The 22,811-nt window shown below is 55.3% G+C and overlaps 1 protein-coding gene across 1 annotated transcript in view; it reads right to left on the bottom strand.

The window, feature by feature from the left end:
• The window catches only part of ABTB2 (ankyrin repeat and BTB domain containing 2), a 205,871-nt gene that overhangs the window by 1,701 nt on the left and 181,359 nt on the right, over positions 1-22,811 (bottom strand). Inside the window, exons 4-16 of the mRNA XM_002821894.4 lie at positions 21,329-21,481; positions 19,123-19,288; positions 16,102-16,191; positions 15,466-15,567; positions 13,452-13,548; positions 12,878-13,013; positions 10,780-11,009; positions 9,106-9,284; positions 8,452-8,557; positions 8,113-8,215; positions 7,503-7,593; positions 2,014-2,082; positions 1,578-1,691 (exon numbers count right to left, since the gene is read on the bottom strand). Coding sequence (XP_002821940.2) covers positions 1,578-1,691; positions 2,014-2,082; positions 7,503-7,593; positions 8,113-8,215; positions 8,452-8,557; positions 9,106-9,284; positions 10,780-11,009; positions 12,878-13,013; positions 13,452-13,548; positions 15,466-15,567; positions 16,102-16,191; positions 19,123-19,288; positions 21,329-21,481 — 1,636 coding nt within the window. The remainder of the gene's footprint in view (positions 1-1,577; positions 1,692-2,013; positions 2,083-7,502; positions 7,594-8,112; positions 8,216-8,451; positions 8,558-9,105; positions 9,285-10,779; positions 11,010-12,877; positions 13,014-13,451; positions 13,549-15,465; positions 15,568-16,101; positions 16,192-19,122; positions 19,289-21,328; positions 21,482-22,811) is intronic.

Below are 22,811 nucleotides of genomic sequence, written 5' to 3'. Positions count from 1 at the left end.
ACTCTGGCCAGGGGAGGCGTTCCCTGTCCCTGCATCCTGAGGCCACCTCTGCTATATCTGAGCTGTTCAGCCCCCGTCATTTTCCTGCCTGTGTCATACTGTCATGCTGCCCTGTTAAGTGGCAGTCATCCCTGTTGGGTTGGAAGTTCCCTTCCTAAGGGTGGGAACGGGGACTGTCCACCACTGGGTGTCCAGGGCTCAGTACCAGGCCCGGCATGTGACTGTGCACATGGTAAATGCTGGATAAAGATGTTCACTCAACAGATATCAAGGGGCCGCTCTGGGTTTTCAGTTCTGAGGTCAGGATCTGCAGTGCTGCTGATGTCCTAGTTTGGGGGAGACAGAATCTGAGGAACCAAAGACAAGGTAACTGCAGAAGACTGTGAAGGAGGTAAAGCCAGCGTGACAGGATGGCTTGTGAAAGGCCAGGGGACGTCTGGGGACACCAGCTGATGAAGATGAAGGGCGGGAAAGAGCTTTACAAGAAAAGGGAAGTGTCACAAAAGTCCTGGGGTCTGGGCACGCTGAGAAGGAAGCATGGCGGAGTGAGGGGAGATTGGGCAGGACCTTGGAGGCCTTGGAAGGCATGATAAGGGCTGGCTATTATTTAGCCTGCAGCAGGTGGAAAACCTTTGGTGGGATTAAGTATGGGAGTAACACAGTCTTTGTACTTTTTTGGGGGGCAGGGGATGTGTTGAGACAAAGTCTTGCTCTCTTGCCCAAGCTGGAGTGCAGTGGCATGATCACAGCTCACTACAGTCTCAACCTCCTGGGCTCAAGTGATCCTCCTGCCTCAGCCTCCTGCGCAACTGGGACCACAGATGCATGCCACCACACTCAGCTTGTTTGTAGAGGCAGGGTCTTGCCATGTTTCACAGGCTGGTCTAAACTCCTGGTCCTCCTGCCTCATCCTCCCAAAGTACTGGGATTACAGGTGTGAGCCACTGTGCCTGGCCATGGTTTTTGAACTTTTGAAATAACCTTGTGGATTGCAGGGCTAAAGCCAGGAAGTAGGGAGGCTGGGCCGATGCCATTGTCCAAGAGAGTGATGGTGGTGGATTAGGGCAAGGCGAGGGCAGTGGAGATGAAGGGAAATGGAGAAACCGCTGGTGTGTTTCAGAGGTGGGTGGCTTGCATATGGGAGGGTTTTTGCAAATCAAATATGATTCCTAAGTTTTGAGTCTGAGCAGCTGAGCAGTGACCATGGTGCTTGTTAAGATGGGATAGCTGGGGAGGCACAGACAGGTAGGGGAGAAAAGTAAATACCTATGGCTTTGATTTGACTCAGAGGCTCAGCAACTTGCCCAGCTACCACAGCCCAGGTGGCAGAGCTGGAATGTGAACTAGGATGCAGCTGGCTCAAAAGCTCACCTCCCAAGCTACCACATGGCCAGTGGGCAGCAGTGACCCCAGGCTACAGAGGAAGTTGCTAACCCTCCCTCAGCCTCTACACTGCCCTCAGAAGCAGCCTGGTCACCTGCATCTCCTAGCTCATCCCCAGTGCAGCCACACGGCCGAGGCCCCCGTGGAGCAGAGCATGTGGTGGGAGGTGGCCAGCAGGCATCCTTGGCCCTCACCTTGGCATATTTGTAGGTGTTCACGGCACTCTCCACGCTGAGGGTCTGGGAGCACAGGATCTCGCAGTGCCTCTGCAGGGCATCCAGCTGGAACAGGCTGGCAGCTGACAGCAGCTGATAGGGAGGCAGAGCAGGTCTTGGGGACCCATGGCCAGACCAGTGGCCGGGACAGCATGGAACAGAAAGCTCCTGAGTGCCGTGTGCCCTGCTGCCTCCACCCTCAGGCCCCACTACCTTCTGATACTCCTGGGCCTAACCATCCCCGCTGGGGCACACACTGAGGCTGGGCTCAGTGGTGTGCACAGTTCCTGTTTCTGGGAACTGCTCTTCCTGTCAGATGGAGAGGAAGAGCCACCTTCCCTCTGAAGGGGGTGAATGGGAGACTGAGCCGCTGGGGACCCTGGCCCAGGCCCCCTCCCCCTCTCCCGAGTCTCACCTCCAGGATGTCAGTGGTGGGGATCTCCATGGATTCTGTTCCTCCGTAGTACAGATACTGCATCATCATCTGTGGTGGGAAGAGGCCCATGTGAATGCCACGTGAACCTGAGGCATGAAAGTCCTTGCTGGCCCCACAGGGTACTGCTCCAGCTGCCGCCTCCAGGGGCCTGTCCCTCTGCAGGTCCCCAGCTCTGTCTCTCCCTCCCTCTCCTGCTCAGGCTGAGACTTGCGTTTTCCCGGGAACGCCACCTCTAGAAGCCAACTCCAAGACCCTCTCTCCTGAGTCCCTGCCCGGATGACAGGCTCCCTCCTTGGAATGTTTTCCCTACAATCCTCATGAGAACACCGTGAGCCCAAGAGGGAAGTTCCTATTCACAGCTGGGGAAACTGAGACCCAGGGAAGGAAGATGACTTGGCTCAAGTCCTTCAGCTCCCCTGATGCCTGCAGCAGGGCTCTCGCATCATGCCTGGCCCCGTGTGGCTCATTGCTGGTGTGATCTAAATTCTACACAGGGAGTAGCAGTGTGGGGGGTCTCTGAAGGGATGTTGGAAGACGCTGCCTCCTGCCTTCCCCTGTCTGCACAAGGACTCCAATGTGGAGGTGAGTGTCCCATCTGGGCTCTGTCTCAGGTGTGCTCCCTCAAAAAGAAAGCGCAGAGCCCAGGCCCGGAGGCCCGGAGCTCCCCTCGACAGGCTGAGCCCCGCCTTGGGTTCCCAGATGAGGTGGTCCAGGACCGGGAACGATTTAGTTCTGCTGAGGTTTCAGTTACAAACTCTGCTATCATGCTGGAGCCCAGTGAGGTTCCCAGTTGGAAAAAGAAAAACAATTCTTTCTGGCTGGCTGAAGAAACGGCCCCAGCAAGGAGCTGGCAAGTGTGTAAGTAAACACGGCTCCAGCCGGCACAGTCGGGCTCTGTCAAGACTGGCCCTGAGGCTGCAGAGGCACCAGAGGGTCTAGGAGAAGGCCCAACTGTGGGGAGAGAAGTGGGGAGACAGGCCTGCCAGCCTTGTTCAGGCATCAGGAGATGTTGGCCAAGGCCCACCCTGGAGATGTCAGCCTCTCCCCACCTCTAGAGGTCTGGGAAGCTCCCATGGCCTTCTGCAGCCCCTGCTGGAGCCTGGGTGGTGAGCTCATGATTGCACAGTAAGTGTCCGTCTGCTCCCTCCAGATAGTGTGTGCCTTGGGCAGGCCATGCCCGGGTCCTTCTGCCTTCCCCATGCAGGGCACTGAGTGAGTGCTCAGTAAGGTGTGGCACCAGCAGGAGCAGTGCCTGGAATGCCCCTCATACAGGGCTGGGGTTAGAGCACCAGGCAGGCAGGACTGATCTTCCTGTTGGGATTCTTTGCTAAGGGATGGCCTCAGGGCAGCCCCTAGGGCCAGGCCTACCAGCCACCTTAGGCTGCAGCTCCCTTCCTGGCCTGGAAGGCTACCTCCTGCTGCATTTTAGGATTTGGTTTTGGCAAGGCCCAGTCTTGGCATCCGTGGCACATGGATCTCCCTGAGGCCACTTGAATGCATATGAGGCCACAGAAGTCAGATCAGAATGGCTCACCTGGAGCCTTGCTATGGGAGCTGGGCAGCCAGCAGGCAGAGGTGGGTGAATTTTGCACAGCCTGGCAGTCCCTAGCAGGATACAGGTCATGTGCCTCCTGGAGCCAGGCAGCCTGTGGGGCTAGAGGCTGCTTGAGGAAAGACCCCAGACAGGACCACCTGTAGAAGGGCAGCAGGGTTTCCTTCTGTCCTGAGTGGGCCACTTGGAAGCTGATACTGCAGAAACCATGTTGGAAGGGCAGGGTTGGGGCCCTCTGGGCTATACGCTCAGTAACTTTTTTTTTTTTTTTTTGAGACGGAGTTTCGCTCTTGTTGCCCAGGCTGGAGTGCAATGGCGCAATCTCGGCTCACCGCAACCTCCACCTCCCGGGTTCGAGCGATCCTCCTGCCTCAGCCTCCCGAATAGCTGGGATTACGCAGCATGCACCACCACGCCCAGCTAATTTTGTATTTTTAGTAGAGATACGGTTTCTACATGTTGGTCAGGCTGGTCTCAAACTCCCAACCTCAGGTGATCCGCCCACCTCGGCCTCCGAAAGTGCTGGGATTACAGGCGTGAGCCACCGTGCCCGGCTGTCAGTAACTGTTTACATTGATTACATGTTGAAATAATATTTTGGCTATACTGTAAGTTCAAAAATATTAAAATCAATTTCACCTGCTCTTTATTTTTTATGTGACTAGTAGCAAATTTTTAATTACAATGTATGCCTCACACTGTATCTGACAGTACTGCCTAGATGTCCTTGGGCCTCTGTTTCCTCCTCCAGAAAACAAAATAATGATCCACACACCCCACCCCACCCCGCCTGCATGAGAGCCAATGCGATATTTAGGGGCTGCTGGAAAACTTGCAGGCTTTGTTAGGGAGCCCTGACCCCAGATTGATGGCTTCAGGCTGACCCCTCCAGGGAAGCCTGGAAAGCCGGAGCTGAGGTCTGGAAGCCCCATCTGAAATGATGCCCTGGATATGGCAAAGTTCTGTACCCAGGAGACCCACGGGGCAAGGCCAGTACGCTGGGCCTAGTTAGAACAATCGGCCAGAACTTGGCAAGAGGCCCAGGGGAAGGCATGTGTATGCTGTGGACCTGAAGCCTGTCCCCTATTTGCCCTCCCAGCAACCCCGGGAGGTGCCAAGGGGCTGCTGAGCCTGTTCTGTGACAGATGCCCTCCCTTGGCCTGGCAGGTGAGCACAGGCAAATGAGCCTGCACACATCCCCTTACAGGCAGTGGTCACCCATGGCCACACGTGCACTCCCCAGTCTCCAGCGATCCCTGTAGCCCCTCTAGGACCTGCCTCCTGCCTGATCTGAGTGTGACTCCACCTCCTGCTCCCACTCACCTGGACATGTTCCTAAAGCTGCCCATTCTCCAGTGAGTTGGATTAAGGGGTGAGAAAAGAGGGAAGGGGAGACGCCACCTGGCTTATGCCAGAACCCTGGGCCTCCCCTCCTCCCACATCTGTCAGTTACCAAGTTCCAAGTCCCATCCACTCTTCCCTGGTCCATTTCCCTCCATCCCCCCCAGCCACTGCCAATCCAGGTCACCACTGTCACTCAGTTGGATTCCTCAGCAGCCCCTAACTGGTCCCCTGGAGGCGGCCATGCCCCCTTCCATCCCTTCTTACCGCTGCAAATGCAAACTTGGCTGTTTGGCACATCCTGGGTTTGAATTCTGGCTCGATCACTTCCCAGCCATGTGACCTTGAGAAAGTTACTCAATCTCTCCATGCCTCTGACTCCTCGACCAAGAGGGGATAATAACATACCTACCTCCCTGGAACTGTGCTGTGAGGCTTCAATGGAAACCAAGCAAAGCGCTTAGAACCCTGCCTGCCTAAGTGTTAGTGATGGTGAGCTCATCCTACTACTTAAAACCTTTTAGAGGCTGGGCGCGGTGGTTCACGCCTGTAATGCCAGCACTTTGGGAGGCCGAGGTGGGCGGATCACAAGGTCAGAAGATCGAGACCATCCTGGCTAACATGGTAAACCCCGTCTCTATTAAAAATACAAAAAATTAGCTGGGCGTGGTGGCGGGCGCCTGTAGTCCCAGCTACTCGGGAGGCTGAGGCAGGAGAATGGCGTGAACCCGGGAGGTGGAGCTTGCAGTGAGCCGAGATTGTGCCACTGCACTCCAGCCTGGGCGAGAGTGCAAGACTCCGTCTCAATGAAAAAAACAAACAAAACAAAAATTATATATATATATATATAATTTTTAAAAAATACATACAATTTTTATATATAATATATATAATTTTATATATTATAATTTTTAAAAATATATATATATAAAAAAACTTTTAGAGCTTCCAGCTGTCCTCAGGTTAAAGTTCAAGTCTTCCATGCTATGGTTCCCTGGGGCAGCTTCAGACTAATTTCTGGACATTCTTCTGAATTGCCCAGACTAGACCAGAGGGCAATTTCTGCACATGTCATGGACTCTGGCTTCAGGGGCTTTGCGTGTGATATTCCCTGTACCTGGAGCTCTGGAGTAACTGACCAGTTGCTCCAGCCCTTGAGACATTAGCCTATCACTCCCCCAGGAAGCATGCCTCATCGCCCCATGTTTGGTGTAGATGTACCTTCCTGCGGCCCCCAGAACCCCCTGGGCTTCCCTTGCCACAGCGATCACACTCTTTCATAATCCTGTCTCCTTGAGGGCAGTGTCTCTGTCCTGTTTGCTGTGGTATTCACCCCAAAATGTCTAAATGCTACATAAGCATGGGGATAAGTGACTAGAGGGGGCATGAGAAAGAAAAAGCCATTTTAGGCCAGGTGCGGTGGCTCACGCCTGTAATCCCAGCACTTTGGGAGGCCGATGCAGGTGGATTACGAGGTCAGGAGTTCAAGACCAGCCTGACCAAGATGGTGAAACCCTGTCTTTACTAAAAATACAAAAATTAGCCGGGCACGGTGGCAGGCACCTGTAATCCCAGCTACTCATGAGGCTGAGGCAGGAGACTCACTTGAACCCGGGCAGCAGAGGTTGCAGTGAGCTGAGATCATGCCACTGCACTCCAGCCTGGACGACAGTGAGACTCCGTGTCAAAAAAAAAAAAAAAAAAGCCATTTTAGAGGTGGCCCCATGTGCTTCTGTGAGACTCCGGGGTTTGCAATCTCTCCTATTATATCACAAACCACTCCTGTGCAGGGCAAGGCCCTAGACCCACCCGCCAGCTGCCTCCTGGCCTCAGTCCCAGCCCATAAGGGTCAGCTCTTGCAGCCCTGAGCCCACCACACAGCCTGGAGACCTGCAGTTGCTACTTTCTAGAAAGCTCCTCTCAGTGGGGTTCAGCTGAGATCCCAGCCAGGTCTCTTCCTCTGGACCTTGTCTGCCCTGACTAGAGTTTCTAGTACGTAACCTTGTATGTTCTGCAAAGCTTAGAGCCCGAAAGACCTGACTTTGATCTACAGTCAGGGTGTGCGCCTCACGGCCACATGCTTGACCAACGTGGCCGGGGTTTGACGCTTGGGAGAAGTGACGCAGCCTCCACCAGCACTTCCTAAACTGCACTGAGCACATGGCCACCTGGGGAACTTGTGAAGATGCAGGAGGGCTGGGGTGGGGCCTGGGGCTCTGCATTTCCAACAAGCTCTCAGGAATGCCCATTGTCTGGGAGCCCACTCTGATAACAAGGACTCACACCCCAGCTGTGTGGCTTGTATCTGTCCTTGCACGTCTGTCTGCAGGCTGCCCAGACCACCTGTCCAGTGGTTAGAGCTCAGGACCCATGTGACAGGCTCTGAAGCTGCAGCCCCACAACGGATGGCTACCTCTGCACAGGGAAAGACCTGGATGCTCTATTCATTCAACAAAATACAGAAGGCACTGGGAATAGAGTGAACGATGACAACCAATGCACAGCTGCCCACAAAGGTGGGCTCCTGGGAGAGGGTCATCCCTCCGAGAAGAGGGCGGCACTAAGACCCACACACCTGAAAAATGTGGTACTTCATGTCGCTGATCTCGATGGTCTTGCTGCTATCCCCATCCTGTTCTGATTTATTGGTCATTAGTGTCTTGAACCTGGAGCAAAGGAGACAAAGCAAGGTGGGTTTTGAACCTTTTACTTCACCACTGTGTGGCAATGGCACCATCTGTCACCTGACCGGCGACCACAAGACTGAGCATTTTAAAAATTACTGCTGTGCTCCTAAAATAATTTTCAGCAAGTGCCATTTTACACCATCTTAGGAAGACATCTGGGCTGAGCCCAATTCTGTCCCCACCACCCACCATACAAGCGACCTGATGCCTGTGGCCAGAATGCTGACTCTTCATTCCAGAATATTTATGTTTTCTAATAATAAAAGCAATAACTCGGCCAGAAAGAACACCACCTCAGAGCCCCCCTTTCCTGCTGACCTGGGTCCACCCTGTCTCATCCCGCTGTGGGGCGAGTGGGGCTCTGCTGCGATGTGACCGCAGTCTGAGGGGCAGAGGCTGCAGGGTACAGCCCCAGCGAGTCACTCTCTGTCACCTGGAATCTGAAACAAGGTGCTTCTGTGCCCCTGGGCTGGGAGTTTGTTATCTGAGGCTGCCTACCTGTTAGAAGCTGTCACCAGCAGGACTTTATGTGCATAAAACAGCTTTCCTTCTACCAGGAAGGTCACATCTGACATCTCCTTATTGTTCAAAAAGTGTGGATCTGTGAAAAGGCGGGAGACAGAGGGATATGGCTGAGGAGTCCCCTGCTGGGGGTTGCTTGAGTGTGCTGTGAGGTGCGTGTCTGGGGTTGGGGGTGGGACACAGAGGTGAGGAACAGAGAAACTGAGGCTGGGGCCTTGGCACTTGGAAATGGAGAAAGATGACAGTGGGGAGGGGGCAGGAAAGGGAAGAGGGGAGGACGTGTGGTGATGCAGGGCGCAGGGGGTGCGCCTTCACCTAGCCTGGCCGGCAGGGTCTTCCGGATCTCTGGGATGCTGGGGATGGGGCTGCTGCCATAGCAGTGGGTGAAGATGGCAGCCAGTTGCTGGATGACGGAGTCGTTCTGTGGGGAGGGGAGAGAGGGCCTGTGAGCTGCCCGCTGTGGCTGGCTGTTCACAGATGCAGATACGTCAGGCTAATTTCAAAAGTCCAGGCCAGGATTAATGCAGCCGCTATCTTTTGTTCCTGCTGGATGTGGCTTGGCAAGAGATGCCTGTTCCTTCATTAGTGATTCCCCAAATGGCTTTTTTGGTCAGGTTCCAGCCCATGGCCCCTGCCCTCTACAGCCAGGCAGTGCAAGTCTAAGTCTGGGTGCTCTGTGTGTGTGTGTGTTGGGTGGGGGGGGTTCCTGGGTGCTGGGGGCGAGCGCGTGTGCATGTGTGTGTGTGTTGAGTGGGGGGGGCCGTGGGTGCTGGGGGCAGGCGTGTGTGTGTGTGTGTCTTGGGTGGGGGGGTCCCTGGGTGCTGAGGGCAGGCGTATGAGTGTGTGTGTGTGTGTGTTGGGTGAGGGGATCCCTGTGTCTGTCCACGTGTCTGCCTGTGTGTCCATCTGTGTGTCCTATGGTCTGAGTCTGGGCCGTGGGCTTGGGAACTGGCCACTGGCCACACTTACTTTGCTGGTCTTGAGGATGTCAAACATGAGCTGCAAGCCCTCGGTCACCAGCTCCTCATTGTACTCCTCCTCTTTGATGGAGCTGAAGTCCCGCAGGAGGCTCTGCACCACCGAGTACCGCGACTGCGAGAAGGAGGTCCTCAGAGACTCGATCCAGATGTGCAGCTTCCAGGGGACTCCTGGCCCAGGCAGGGAAGGGTGGGCAGTCACGCACCACAGCTAAGTGCTCCCGGCACAGACCACAGTCTTTTCCGGGCAGACTCTCCCAGAATGCCCCCGCTGTCTGCAGAGCACGCCGCCCACCCCCTCCCGCCTGTCCCCTTCCTGTGCATTGAGTGGCCCTCTCAGGATGGCCAGAGAATGAAAGCTTTAATTCATTCTAATAGGTCTTGCTGGCAGGTCAGAGTGGAGTTTCAGGTTCTAATGAGATGAGGTGGAGGAATGGCTTCGGCCCAAATGCAGGGAACTCAAGTTCTGAAAGTTGACAGCCCAGCCTGGGGATTTGGAAGTATGGGCCCAGCACCCATAGTAGCCTTGTTGCTTATTGGGCTCAAGAATTACTTGCTAGAGACGTCTCATTAGTTGTGGAGGGGTGGCCAGGAGGGCTTGGATGGCCAGAGAATATGCCAGGCACTCAAGGACACACAGGCCTCCTTGCCGGCACGGAAGCTCGAAACGAACCCGGTCCTATCACGAGGGGCTCTCCAGCACACAGAGCACTGGAAAGCCGCTGCACATCCCCGGGCACATAATGACTGTTTTACCAGTTCCCCAGCATGTGTCAATGGGGCTATAACTTAAAATTGCTGTGGGAAGTTCATGACATAAATTAGTCATGTCCCTGGTAATGAGAGAGACAGCTTCTTACCCCAACCTCACTGTGGATTAAAGAACTGATGGCATTCCCCAGCGACACATTGACAGCAGTGTGGCGTGTTAGTATCCCTGGGTTATTGACTGCCGGTGGGAGTGACATCTCTGTTGTACAGTGAAGAACACTGAGGCTGACTCACTGCTGTCTTGGCCCAGCCCTGGGGGTTTGTGGCCCCGTGATGACAGTGACAGTGCTATCATCCACCAAGTGCTCACGGTGGCCACTGTGCCTTGTACTTTAGGTGATGTCACCCCATTCTTAGATAAGGATCATTAGCACCAAACCCACAGAGGTGGGAATTGAGGCTTGGAGAGAGGACGTGGTATGCAGCTAACACAGGACCTGACCTAAGTCTGTCTGACTAGCCTCCCTGGAGGACACCAAAAGTCCACAGACTCGCAGACCCAAGGAGTGCAAGGTCAGCCGAGTGACAGGACTGCCGCCTCGCAGCGTGGAGTCCCGGGGCTTCAGAGGCTCCCAGTGCTCCACATCCCTGGGCTGTGACTGGGGAAGGGGCAGCGAAGCTCCAGCCAGGCAGGGTGGAGGGCCCGAGGGCAGAGGACTGGGCCATGACTCCAAGACGTGGCACTGTTGAGCACTATCTGAGGCCCAGGGCCCCTCCTGAACTGGCCGTGTAGCAGGGGGGTCCCAGCCTCCACCCAGTCTGTGCTCAGCTGCCCTGGGGCTTGCCTGTCCCTGCAGGCCCTGGCCCTCTCAGGCCTGCTGAAGAGCAGCAGGGAGTGACCGTGTGTGTCCATATGCACGCATGGACATGGGTGTGCATGCCCGCGAGGCCTCACCCAGTGTCCTCAGCTCCACGGTGATGTCCACGTAGCCGTGCTCGGCGCTGTAGTACATGGCCTCCTGTAGGGCCTTGGTGCGAGTCCGGCTCAGCCGCACGGGCCCCTCACTACCGCTGCCCTGGCTTGACGCATCGCTTTCCTCCACACCCTCGGCCAGGATCTCCTCCAGGGACAGCACATCCGCCTTAGCCTGCTGCGGCTGCGTCAGAAGCTTCCTTAGGACGTTCCTGTGGGCCCAGGGATGAAGGAAGGCGAGGGCTGAGGTCCCACAGGCAGTGCCCACCTGAGCTGTCCCCTAGTGCCCCCCTGCCCCGACGGGCTGCTCTGGGGTACCCGAGGGCTCGGAGGTTCATGGTCTTCCTCCTCCAGGCAGGCCAGGGGTCCCAGGGTCACCAATCCCCACATACCTCCGAGAGGCAGGGCAGGGTGCAGGGGAACCCACCCTTCTACCATCCCGGTATTGCGGAGAAGCCGTAGGCCTCAGGGCTGAGTGAGCTCTGCCATCCTGGCTGTGTGACCTTAGCCAGGTCACGCTACCTCTCTGAGCCCTGACTGCTTTGGCATCTGTATTACAGGGTGTCACTATATCACACTTTCCTGGGGCTCATGTGAGGCTGATGTAAAGGGTTTAAATGCAGAGCCTGAAACACAGCAGGTCTTTCCAAATAGCAGCTGACTATGCACGTGAAAGTGTCTAAAACACAGGAAGAGCCAGTAAGTACTCATTTGGTCCCTTCATGTTGACAAGGATGAACTGAAGATGGATGTCACGTAGAATTTATTCATATTTACGAATGAAGACAGAATTTTAGACCCCACGGAGGACGCTCTCCCGTGCTGCTGCTTTTGGCCTCGTGAGAGCCCACACGCATCACCGTCATAGGCGATGGATCCATCTTGCTCAAGTCCACTCCAGGTGGGGGTACAGACCCAGGACTTCTGGCTCCAAGACCTAGGCTCATTCTGTCGCCTCCTGTGGCCTGGGGCTCTGGGATGGATGCAGCCTGGGTGGGGCTGCAAGGTTCCTGGGGGCTGACCTGCTCCACGGCCACCCCGCAGACCCTCCTCATACCTGCCAAGCCCATGGCCTGGAGGTGCCCTTCCAAGGACCCAAGGTCCCTCCCAAGGGCTCCTCCTCACATGTGGACTTGCTAGCTCAGGCAGTTTACAGAGCACCTTGTTTGGGCCAGGCACTGGCATGTGAAGGTGAACTAGCCACGGTGCCTGTCCCAAGGGTCCTGTGCTCAGAGTGACAGGCAGATGAGCAGGCAGGCAGTCTCCACACAGGGTGAAGAGGCCTCCTTGGGGGATGCAGGCACTGGGTGGGGTGGAGCGGCCTAGAGATGGTGATGTGGAAGATGGCGCCTGGAGGGTGAGGGTGGCTGGGGTGGGTGAACGTGGGGGTGGGCTGGAGACAGCTGGAGAGAAAAGCATTCTGGGGAGGGGACCCCAGCCAGAACATGAGGCTGGTGGCAAGAATGGTGTCGGGGAACTGGAAGTAAGTGTCCTGCTTGCCAGCCCTGCTTTTCCAGCCCCGTTTCTGCCCTGTAATAACCCCTTGTCTGGTCTCCCTTTGCCCCTCCATGCTGCCCCTGACTTCAGCCTGCTGCTGTCCCGCCACATCCCTGGGCAGGCCTGGTCCCCACAAAGCAAGCTCTACCATCTGCACCTGGGGCAGGGTGCAATTTTGCACCAGGAGCCTCTGCACAGCTGAGCCATATGCTATATGGACGTCCAAGGCCACTTGGGCACTGGAGGACCACCAGCAGGCGTGGGAAGCAATGTGGTCCTGAGTGGGCTCTGGCAGCTGCAGAGTGGCGTCTCACTGGGAAATGGGATGGCCTGCCCTGGGTGTCGGGAGGCCCAGGCTCCAGTCCCAGGTCTGCCAGGAATCAGCTGTGGGGCCTCTCCCGTCTCCGGCCCCTGTGCGGGCTAAACTCCCCCGTGTTTCTGGTTTACTAGCACACAGGCCCCCTGTTTTGGGAAAGAAAGGTCTCCGGGCCTAGCTCTTCTGCTCCCATTGGGGAAGCTGAGGCTCCTGTGAGCTTATTTCAGTGTCCTCACGTCACACAGGGCGGGAATCCCGGGCAGGTACCTGTGGCCGTGGGCAGCTGAGTGGCTGAAGCAGTTCATGTCCTCGTGGAGGGAGGAGCCCATGCTGTGGGCCTCCAGCATGCTGAGGAGGGGGTCGGCACCTCGGCTCAGCAACAAACTGACCAGCTCATAGTTCCCTGAAAGAGAAGGTGGGCAGCACGGAGGACACTAAGACAGTGGCCGCCAGGGCAACTGAGGCGAAAGGGAAGGGAGAGCGGGATTCTCGCAGCTCTGAGTGCTGGAATAAATCAGTAAACCCCACGCTCATCTGCATTTGGTAGATGAAGTGGAGGGAGAGGAAGAAGGCTGGCCGTGCCCTGCCCCTGCGCCCCCTCCCTGGGTCTCCAGAGGGAAGGGCCTCCCTGCCCTGATGGGTCCTGCCAGATGCTGAGCCCAACAGAAACTGATGGGTGGGGCCGGGGGAAGCCCCCAGTGGCCCAGAGAAGGGGTTTTAAGGCCCCCGCATGGGGTCTGTGTGTGCTAAAGAGACCCCTGCACGTCCAGCTACATGCCTGGCCAGGCTGGGGGGCACTGCAGGGAAGGGTAGACAGAGCCTCTGGGTAGCAGGTGCCTACCTGCTGCAGAGGCCAGCTGCAGGGGCGTCTCCGCATAGCTGTCCTCACCGCCGTTCACTGCCGAGCCCTCCACATGGGCACCAGCATCCAGCAGCAACTGCCAGGGGCACAGAGGAGGAGGGTACTGCTCAGCATGGCAGGGAGCACCTGGGAAGGGCCAGGGTGCTTTGGGGGACAGGGCCTTTACTTCTCTCCAGGCATGTGACCAAGACACAGTTCACCCCAGCAGCTGAGGAACTGGAACTTTAGAACTCCAGGTTATCCTCAGGGCTCGAAGTTTCTAGAATCTTCAACTCCATTATTGTGGCCCAGGGCCAAGCCCCTAAGCTTTGAGGACCTCTGAGCTTTTTCCGTCTTTCAAATGCTTTCCCGTGAACTGACTGCAGCCACTTCTGAGAACGCATGTGGATGAGCAGCACAGAAAATGTTGCCCCCAATCTATGGTAAACCGTGGCTCTGGGTGGCAGCACGTGTTGGAGTCAGAAGGAGCAGGGTGTCAGTGCTGGCCACTGGCCAAAGAGTAACCCCGGGCAGGTACTTCAACTCCCAGAGCCTCAGTCTTCCTCATCCACAGAATGGGAAGAGGGGCCTGCTTCCCTTAGGCTTCTCGTCGGAGAGGTACAGCAAGTACCGCCGGACGGCAGGTGGTGGGGCTGGAGCAGGAAGTCCCAGTCTAGGACAGCAGAGGGCCTCTCCCCATGCTAGCAAGGGCGGGCTTTGACAGGGGACAGACGGGGCAGGGTTAACAGATACCAGGCAGTTCCAGATGAGCCGGTCCTGGCTCTGCCTTGGGGCAGGGGTGGGGTCTGCATTACTCCAGCTGGTGACTTTCAGCTCCCGTTCCACCTTCCCTGACCAGCTGCTCTGGAGCGAGCAACCTTCCAGCCCTCCCAGGCTCCTGAAGACCAAACCTTCCTCCAAGCATGCATGGCAGTCTAGGGGAGCCCAACCGCCCTTCGCCTGGAGACCAGGAGTGGAGTTCGGGCTGACCTCTCAGTCCCACGGACTGTGGCATGGGGGACAGACATCACTGGAGATACAGCAGTCAGAAATCAGTCACTCCCTGCACCAGTGCCAAGGCCGTGGAGGCGGAGACCTGCTCACTGGGGCAAAACTAGGCACGGATCCAGGCAAGCTCAGGGCACAGCCCCGCAGGCCCAGTCTGAACTGAGGTTGGGATTTTGCTCCGGTCCTTATAAGGCAAAGGCGGCAGGATGTGGTGGCCAGTGGGTAACGGCCACTCGCTGAGTCCTTGTGATAGGCTAGGGCTATGAATCAGCCAGACACAATCCCTGCCCTCAGAGGTCTTGCAACCTAGTGGGGAGCGAGGGTGTCACGCTAACTCCCTGGAAGGGGTGCCATGAAACCCTGTGCATGCCAGCGATCTGAGGACCTGGGAGTAAGTACACGTGGCTGGAGCCCCTGCTGGCATGGGGAGCTGCTCTGCCCTAGCTTCTGCTTCTAGAACCACCACTGTCCCCACGCCAGCACAGCTACCTGAGCTGAGGTGGGCAACCTGTGGCTTGGCTCGACAGGTAAGCCGTGCCAATCCGAAACCTCTCTCAGGAACTAAGGAGGGGACAGAATTGCACAGACCCCATGATATAGAGCTGGCCCTGTAGTAGAATTCACGAAGGAGGAGAAAAGGGAAGGGTCGGAAAGGCGGCTGGAGGCGAGAAAGCTGAGTGGGACTGGGACGGCCCCCAGTGTGCCCGACACGAGAGAGAGAGAGATGCCGGGAGGGCATGACAGGATCCTAGTGCTGCCTGGACCTGGGTCTTGTTTCCTAAAATTCCACTTGTCCTTGCACTAACCCCTTTCCTTGAGGCAACTCAGGTGGGCTGCTGCCCTATTGATCAGGTGAGCCGGCCTCAAGCTCACCTGAAGCTCCCAAGAGTGCCTTTGGGATCTCTGATTCATGGCACCTGCCCACTCAGCTGAGGCTGGGGCTGTGCTTGGGGCCCAGCTCACCTGGTAAGCTGGGGGGCATGGTGTTCACTTGGCAGGAGCTCACCTGGACCACAGAGATGTGTCCATGCAGCACAGCAAATGTCAGTGAGGTCCAGTGCCGGCTGTCGGGGTGGATGGAAGGGTGCCTGGGAGAGTTGCTTGGAACCTGGAAAATACCACAAATCATCTGTTTTCTGGGCACCCGAGCGAAGGGAGTACCCTGCAGGGATGGTGAACTGGAGTTAACAAGTGCTTTCTACATTCGATTGGTAATGTTTGCCTGGAGCACAAAGTGGACAAGGCTCAAAAAGGATAGGTGTTTAATTAGCAATGTCTGCCTTGGGCAAAAGAGGGCAGATGGGGAGTGCTTTATGCTTCAGAGGGAGGCAGAGCTAGAAGTATTTGGGGATGGAAGGAATGGCTGGATATGAGGCTGGTAAAAGGAGGAAGATATCATGAAAACAGAATCACAGCCCATCTCTCCACTCAACTCCCGCCTCAGTCCACTCCTTCTCAGACAGCCCAAATCTTGAGGAGACTTCCCTGTGCTAATGGTGGCCTCTGTGCATCTTGTCTTTCCAGTCTTTTGACACACATCTACTCAGTTGCCCAAAACATCACGCCCAGCGTGTTTGTTGGAGACCTCGGAGTGATCCCTGTTGGCCTAGGGCCTGGGTGCAGCTCTGTGGGGCTTCCTCACCTGGATGTCCAAGTTTGCCCCAGCATCAATCAACATCTGGACCATCGCTTCGTCCCCAGCAGCGCAGGCGTACATCAGCGGCGTCATACCCTGAGCAAATCAAATGCACGTGCTGAACTGTTTGCAAACAGAACACAACACCACGTACCCACAGGCCTCTGCCCCAGAAACCACAGATCAGGCCCCCCGCCACCCAAGCTGAGCATCCTGTGGTCCCCCAGGCTCTGTGCTTCCTGGGCTGCTGGGCACAGGGGATGGGGAAGGTGAGTGGAGGCATTGCCATGAGCACTGCAGGACACTGGAGCAGGGCCCAGCACAGGCCGTGCAGCCAGGCTCGGTGCCAAGGTCTCCTCTGCCATGGGGAGCTGTAAACTTTGTACATGTCATTTGCCCTCTCTGTGCCTCAGTTTTTTCATCTGTAAATGGGGAACCACAGCAGTATCTTATCTCCCTCAAAGGGTTGTTGTAGCATGTGGATTAATTTGTATAAAGTACTTAGTTCAGAATGAGCTTACCTTGATTAAGAGCTACCTAATTAAAATACCAACAACACTCTCACGGCTACTATGCCATACAGCCTCATAGCCGCCATCCCAGGCCCTGTGCGTGGAAATCACGCTGCTAGTGATGAGCATGCAGCATCTCCCTCCACCATCGTAATATTCCCATTCTCCCCATTTTACTTCTGAGGAGCAGAGAAAAGGAATTAACTGCCCAAAGTCACACAACCAGCGAGAGGTTGAACTCGGGGCAGGACCCAGGCCTCCATAAGCTGTGAAGCCCAAGCTTTGCGCCATCTCACGAGACGATAAAGGAGGCATTTGACTTCAACATCTTCTGCTACTGAGCAGTTCAGAGCATTCCTGCAAGCTGAGTCCTGCTGTCTCCCCAGGTTAGGTGGGCAGTTGGCGGGGCCGCCTCCCTGGCTGGGAATCCTCCTCTGTGGCCGGCAACAGCAAAGGCAGTGCAAACTGTTTATTCCACGGCTGGATCCCTGCAAGTGTTTGCCTGGTGTCCCGTGATGTTATTTATTAGGATATTTGTGTGTAGACAAGATCACCTTACCTCATAAATCCTTGCCTAGTGGCCAGAGATAAAGCAATGGCCTGAGATTAATCATGGGGTGAGAGGGCTGTTTACCCACAGATCATTCTATAAATACTAAGGTTTAGGGAACAAACAGGATTGAGCACTTAGACAAAGGCCAACACCACAGAATAAAAATCTGGCTTTGTTTCATCTCCCTTTGGACAGACTTGACTTACTTTTTTCTCCACACATCTGTACACAATTTGGAGTTTAAACCAAATGATGGACCCTGTGAGGAGACAGTGCTTTTTCCCTTGTCCCTGTCCCCACGCACTCCAGACATATAAAGAGGCCAAATAAAACCAAGCTGGCTCGCAGATTTCAGGCATCGTCATCATATCGACAGCAGTACGACTACGATAATCATTATATTGGCAATAAAAACCGGAATGAACATTTACTGAGTGCTGACTATGTGCTGGAGGCAGACTTCCCCCTAACCTTATGTGTCAGGTGCTACCATCCCCCATCTTAGAGGGGAGGAAACTGAAGCGCCTCAGGGAGGCAGAGTAACTTGTTCAAGATGCTACAGCTCTTACATGGCCACTAAATCCTAGGTCTGTCTGAAGCTAAAGTCCATGGGCTTCCACACTGTGCTGTTCAAGAAGGAAGACTCCACTGGGACAAAAGCTCCTACAAAGCCCGGGAACCTGTGTGGACGGAGAGGCCCCCACGAGATCCCACAGCAGCCTGTCACCTGCCACTGCCACTGCCACTGCCCTCCGGAAGCCCAGTGCTGGGCCTGTGGTCCTTCCCCAACCCCTGGCCCGGGTCCATGCCCTGACTGCCCCACCCCATGCTCCTTATGTCCCTTTCCCTGGAATCCCTTCCCGACTCCTCCCTGCTCCGTCTCCATCCTGCCCTCCCCCAGGCTCGGCTCAACCGCCTCCAGCAGGAAGCTTCCCCTTGCAGCCCGTCCCATCTGTCAGAGTCCACCCTGGCCTCACAGTCTGCCTGGAGTTTCATCACAGGCTGCATTGTGCCGTCACCTCATCCGAGAACACTGCCTTAACTCGCCACTGTCATCTAACTCCCCACGCTCTGTGTGCCCTTCCAAACCCCACAGTGCCCTTCCGCACACAGTAAGTGCTCTCAGTACAGTGTCAAATAAACACACAGGATATTCCATAGTGGTTGAGAGGCTGGGTCCGGCTGCTCAGATTCTCCATCCAGCTCTGCTCCTTACTAGTGGTGTGAACTTAGGTAAAGCAATCTCTCTGTCCCTCAGTTTCCTCATCTATACAATGGGGAAAATAATAGTGCAACATCACAGGGCTGCTGTCAAGAGGAAATGAGTTAAGCTACATGAAGCACTTAGAACAATGCCTCGAATGTAGTAAATGTTATATAAATGTTAGCTGTTCACAGCAAAAGTAAAAAACAAAACAGATGCGAAACTCAAGTTAAAGCCTATCTAAAACTACATCACCTCCCACATTTCCTACCCATTTTCACGCTTCATTTTAGTCCTTGGCACTTTAAATTAACATCCTCTACATTTTACATGTCTGTGTTTCTTCTTATCTGTCTCCCACACTAAAATGGTATCTCCATGAGGACAAGGGTTTCCATGCCCTGGCAAGTAGTTGGCACACAATAGGCCGTACTACAGGGTTAGCGATCGTGTCCCTAGCTGGAGATGAAACTCACTCTCCCAGACTCGTTCCTAGCCTTGCACCACCTGAAACAGTGGCCAGCTGTCCAGCCAGGGAAGCGGAAGCCACATGACAAAGTTTTTCCAAGGGGTACTAGAAGTCTCCAAGCTGACATTCCACATGACCAGGCAGGGCAGGAGTCAGGGAGGTAGCCTGCCTCTTCGAAGCACAGAGCTGAGCAAGTCTCAGGGTTAGGACAGAGGGCCGCCAATGCTGGGAGCTGAGAATTCCCAACTTTGGTCCTTGTGCCTGTCTTTGTGGAGCTCTCAGGACGTACCTGGTCATCCATGGTGTTAACCCCATCCGGCCCCAAGGCCTCGATGGCTTGGTTGATGAGGTCTGTCCTCCCACAGTTGAGCATGCGGAAACCCAGGTCCTGGTTGAATTTTTCAGTAGCTGCTCGGGCATCCAGCCTCCGGAAGGAACTGAAACAGTGTTCGGGTCTGCCCAGAAGAGACCCAAAGGTGCGTGTGACTGTATGCAGACAGCAGCTTTCAATGATGTGACACACGTGTGAGGTTTACGTGTAGAGTGAGGATGAGGATGGGTGGGGAGAAGTACCAGGGAGTTATGATCAGATCAGTAATTACTGTCCCCATCATGTTCTGTCATATGAAGAGCACACATTTCCGCTTTTCTATTAAGTACATTAAAAAACTGCTTGGGAGGCAGGTGCAGTGGCTCACACCTGTAATCCCAGCACTTTGGGAGGCCAAGGCAGATGAATCACTTGAGGTCAGGAGTTCAAGGCCAGCCTGGCCAACATGGTGAAACTCTGTCTCTACTCAAAATACAAAATTAGCCAGGCGTGGTAGCATGTGCCTGTATCCCAGCTAATCAGGAGTCTGAGGCAGGAGAATCAATTGAACCCAGGAGGCAGAGGTTGCAGTGAGCCAAGATTGTGCCACTGTACTCCAGCCTGGGCAACAGAGCAAGACTCCGTCTCAATCAATCAATCAATCAATAAGTAAATAAGTAAGTGTTCTGAGCCCTTGTTGCTTCAACTGGCAGAAAACAAAGACTCATGTAAAACAATCTGTTATGGGTCTGCCCCAAGCAGGAAGCAGCTCACACCCAGACTCGTGCCTCAGCACTTGGCTGTATACTGTTTGTGTTGAGCAGGCTGCACTCAGCCTATAAATGGTCACCACGGCCAGGTTCTAGTGTTTAGCTCTACATTCTCTCTCTTTAAGGCTTCCTGGTGAGGCTCAGAAGTACCAAAGAGATGGTAGAGAGTGGCATAGACTGCCATTTGCAATCAACGCAACCTACAAGGAAAGTCACAGATAACGCCTGTGTTACAGGGGGCACATCACAGATGTCCAGTTGGCAGCTTTGGTCTGGAGCCTTGGTTGGGCCAAAGTGTAGAAAGTTCATGTCCTAGAATGGGGTTTGGGCCTTCCATATGAAGACAGAGAAGGCCATAACCTGGGTTTGGGCAGAGGATTAAAAAAAAGATATAAGGCCAGGAGCAGTGGTTCACGCCTGTAATCCCAGCACTTTGGGAGGCCAAGGTGGGTGGATCACCTGGGGTCAGGAATTTGAGACCAGCCTGACCAACGTGGTGAAACCCAGTCTCTACTAAAAATACAAAATTACCCAGATGTGGTGGTGCATGCCTGTAATCCCAGTTACTTGGGAACCTGAGGCAGGAGAATCGCTTGAACCCAGGAGGCAGAGGTTGCAGTGAGCCGAGATCACGCCATAGCACTCCAGCCTGGGCAACAGAGTGAAACTGTGTCTCCAAAAAAAAAAAAAAAAAAAATATATATATATATATATGGAGAGAGAGAGAGAGAGAGAGAGATAGATAAAAGGCTCTCACGGGCCTAGGATGGCCAGGGAAGCTTCTCTAGAAAAGCTCCTCAGCAAATGAGTCTACTGTGAGAGGCACTTAGGGAAAGAAATTAGGAGCACAGGCTTGGAGGCTGTATGGACCTGGGTTCAAATGTGGGCATGGTAAAGTGCTAGCTGAGTATCTGTGGGCAAGCTACTGTTCCCCTCTGACCCTCAGCTTCTTCATCTGTAAGATGCGCATGATTGCCTCTTCTCTGTACTTGTCATGAGGACTAAGATAATGCACATAAAGAGGAAGGGCTCACAGCACCTGCACCCAGTAAGGGCTCCATGTGGTGTCAATTACAGGAACAGAGGAAAGAACGGGCCCACTTCTGCCCCTCAGTCCCCAAGTATCCCAAAGAGTTAGATGTGTGGGCTCTCCTGCCCCAGTCCCAATGTGTGCTTCGTCTGTGTAGCAGACCAGCAGCTGCAGGAGATGTTTCCAGACAGCAGCCAAGGTCTACAATAGATCTGTTCCCATACTCAGGCTTGGCCTTTGCAGAGGACACCCTTAGAGCAGCTCAAATGTGCTGTAGCCCCTGCCCTCTGACCCCCTGCCAGCCATCTGGGGAAGAAGTGAGCAGAGGGGAGCCGCTGGGGGCACGTCATGGATGCCGGGGCCCTCCCTCCTCCCTGGTTCATACTTGAGCTGCCGAGGTTCACAGTCCAGACCAGGCAGCAGCAGCCGGGCCGCCTGCCGGATGTCGCCGCTGTCCACGGTGAGGCTGCGGCGGTGCTCTGCGTAGGTGATGGCCACGCGCATCCACTCCATGAGGGGCGGCAGCAGCATGAAGGGCCTGTGGGGCAGCAGAGAGAGGGGTCAGGCCTGGGAGGGTGCTCCTTGTGGGGCAGCAGAGAGAGGGTCAATCCTAGGGTCAGGGGGTCCCTGCTGGGCAGCAGAGGGTCAGGCCTAGGGAGAGTGCTCCCTGAAGGGCAGCAGGGGACCCCTTAAGCACACACATGCCTACAAGTGGCAACCAAGGCTGATCACCCCTTGCAAGGGACCTGCTCCTTCTGCTCACAGAGACCCCGACTGTACCTGCAATGCACAGAAGGAATTTCCGTCATGGGCCATTAGCAGAACCTGAGGGCCCTCAGGTGGCCCAGGGAAGGAGCAGTTCCCCAGTGTGTGGAATTGGGGACCTTGCCCCCTCCAAAGAGTTCAGTCAGGGTCCCCAGGTGTTCTTCTCTGCAGAGGGGAGAGGCTGCACAGCTAAGAGTCTCACAGACCCAGGTCCAAACCCAGGGCTGCCACCAGCAGGGTCAGGTCACCATCCCCTCCGACAAGCACACTTGAGTCTGTTTCTCCATCTGTAGCACATGTGTGATACCTCCTTATCGAGGCTATCATGAGGCCAAATGGGATGACGCCTATTACGCTGTTGTGCAACATTAATGACCACTCCTTCCTCATCTGACACCTAGGCCGAGGTGGGCTGACACCATTTCGTGTGCCAGGCGAGGGCTGCCCCCAGTTTGGTGCTCAGGAAAGAGTAGTGGCCTCGGCCGGGCTCGGTGGCTCACGCCTGTAATCTCAGCACTTTGGGCGGCCAAGGTGGGCGGATCACGAGGTCAGGAGATCGAGATCATCCTGGCTAACACAGTGAAATCCTGTCTCTGTTAAAAAATACAAAAAATTAGCCGGACGTGGTGGCGGGCGCCTGTAGTCCCAGCTACTCTGGAGGCTGAGGCAGGAGAAGGGCGTGAACCCGGGAGGCGGAGCTTGCAGTGAGCTGAGATCGCGCCACTGCACTCCAGCCTGGGCGACAGAGCGAGACTCCGTCTCAAAAAAAAAAAAAAAAAAAAAAGAAAGAAAGAAAAAGAGTAGGGGCCTCAAGTCCCATAGGGAGGAATGGTCCTAGCGGGTCCAAGTATCACTAAGAGCCCACAAAAACAGGGAGAGGCAGCGGCAGGCTTAGAGCTGCAAACTCCCGGGGCGCCGCGCATGAGGCACGCTCTGTGCCACCAGGGGACGCCATGTGCACAGCCTGTGCTGGGCCCTGACTGCGGCTCAGGCCGCGCCCGCCCCGGCCCTCGGCCAGCGGCTCAGATTCAGCCAGGGGCGCGGGGACGCGTTTCTGTCCTCTGCCAGCTCTGGCAAGGCTCCGTGTTGAAGCCCTCTCAGGA

The sequence above is a fragment of the Pongo abelii genome, chromosome 9, assembly GCF_028885655.2.
Source record: "Pongo abelii isolate AG06213 chromosome 9, NHGRI_mPonAbe1-v2.0_pri, whole genome shotgun sequence".
NCBI lineage: Eukaryota > Metazoa > Chordata > Mammalia > Primates > Hominidae > Pongo > Pongo abelii.
The sequence above is the reverse complement of the archived record's forward strand: the minus strand, read 5'-3'. Positions and strand labels throughout refer to the sequence as shown.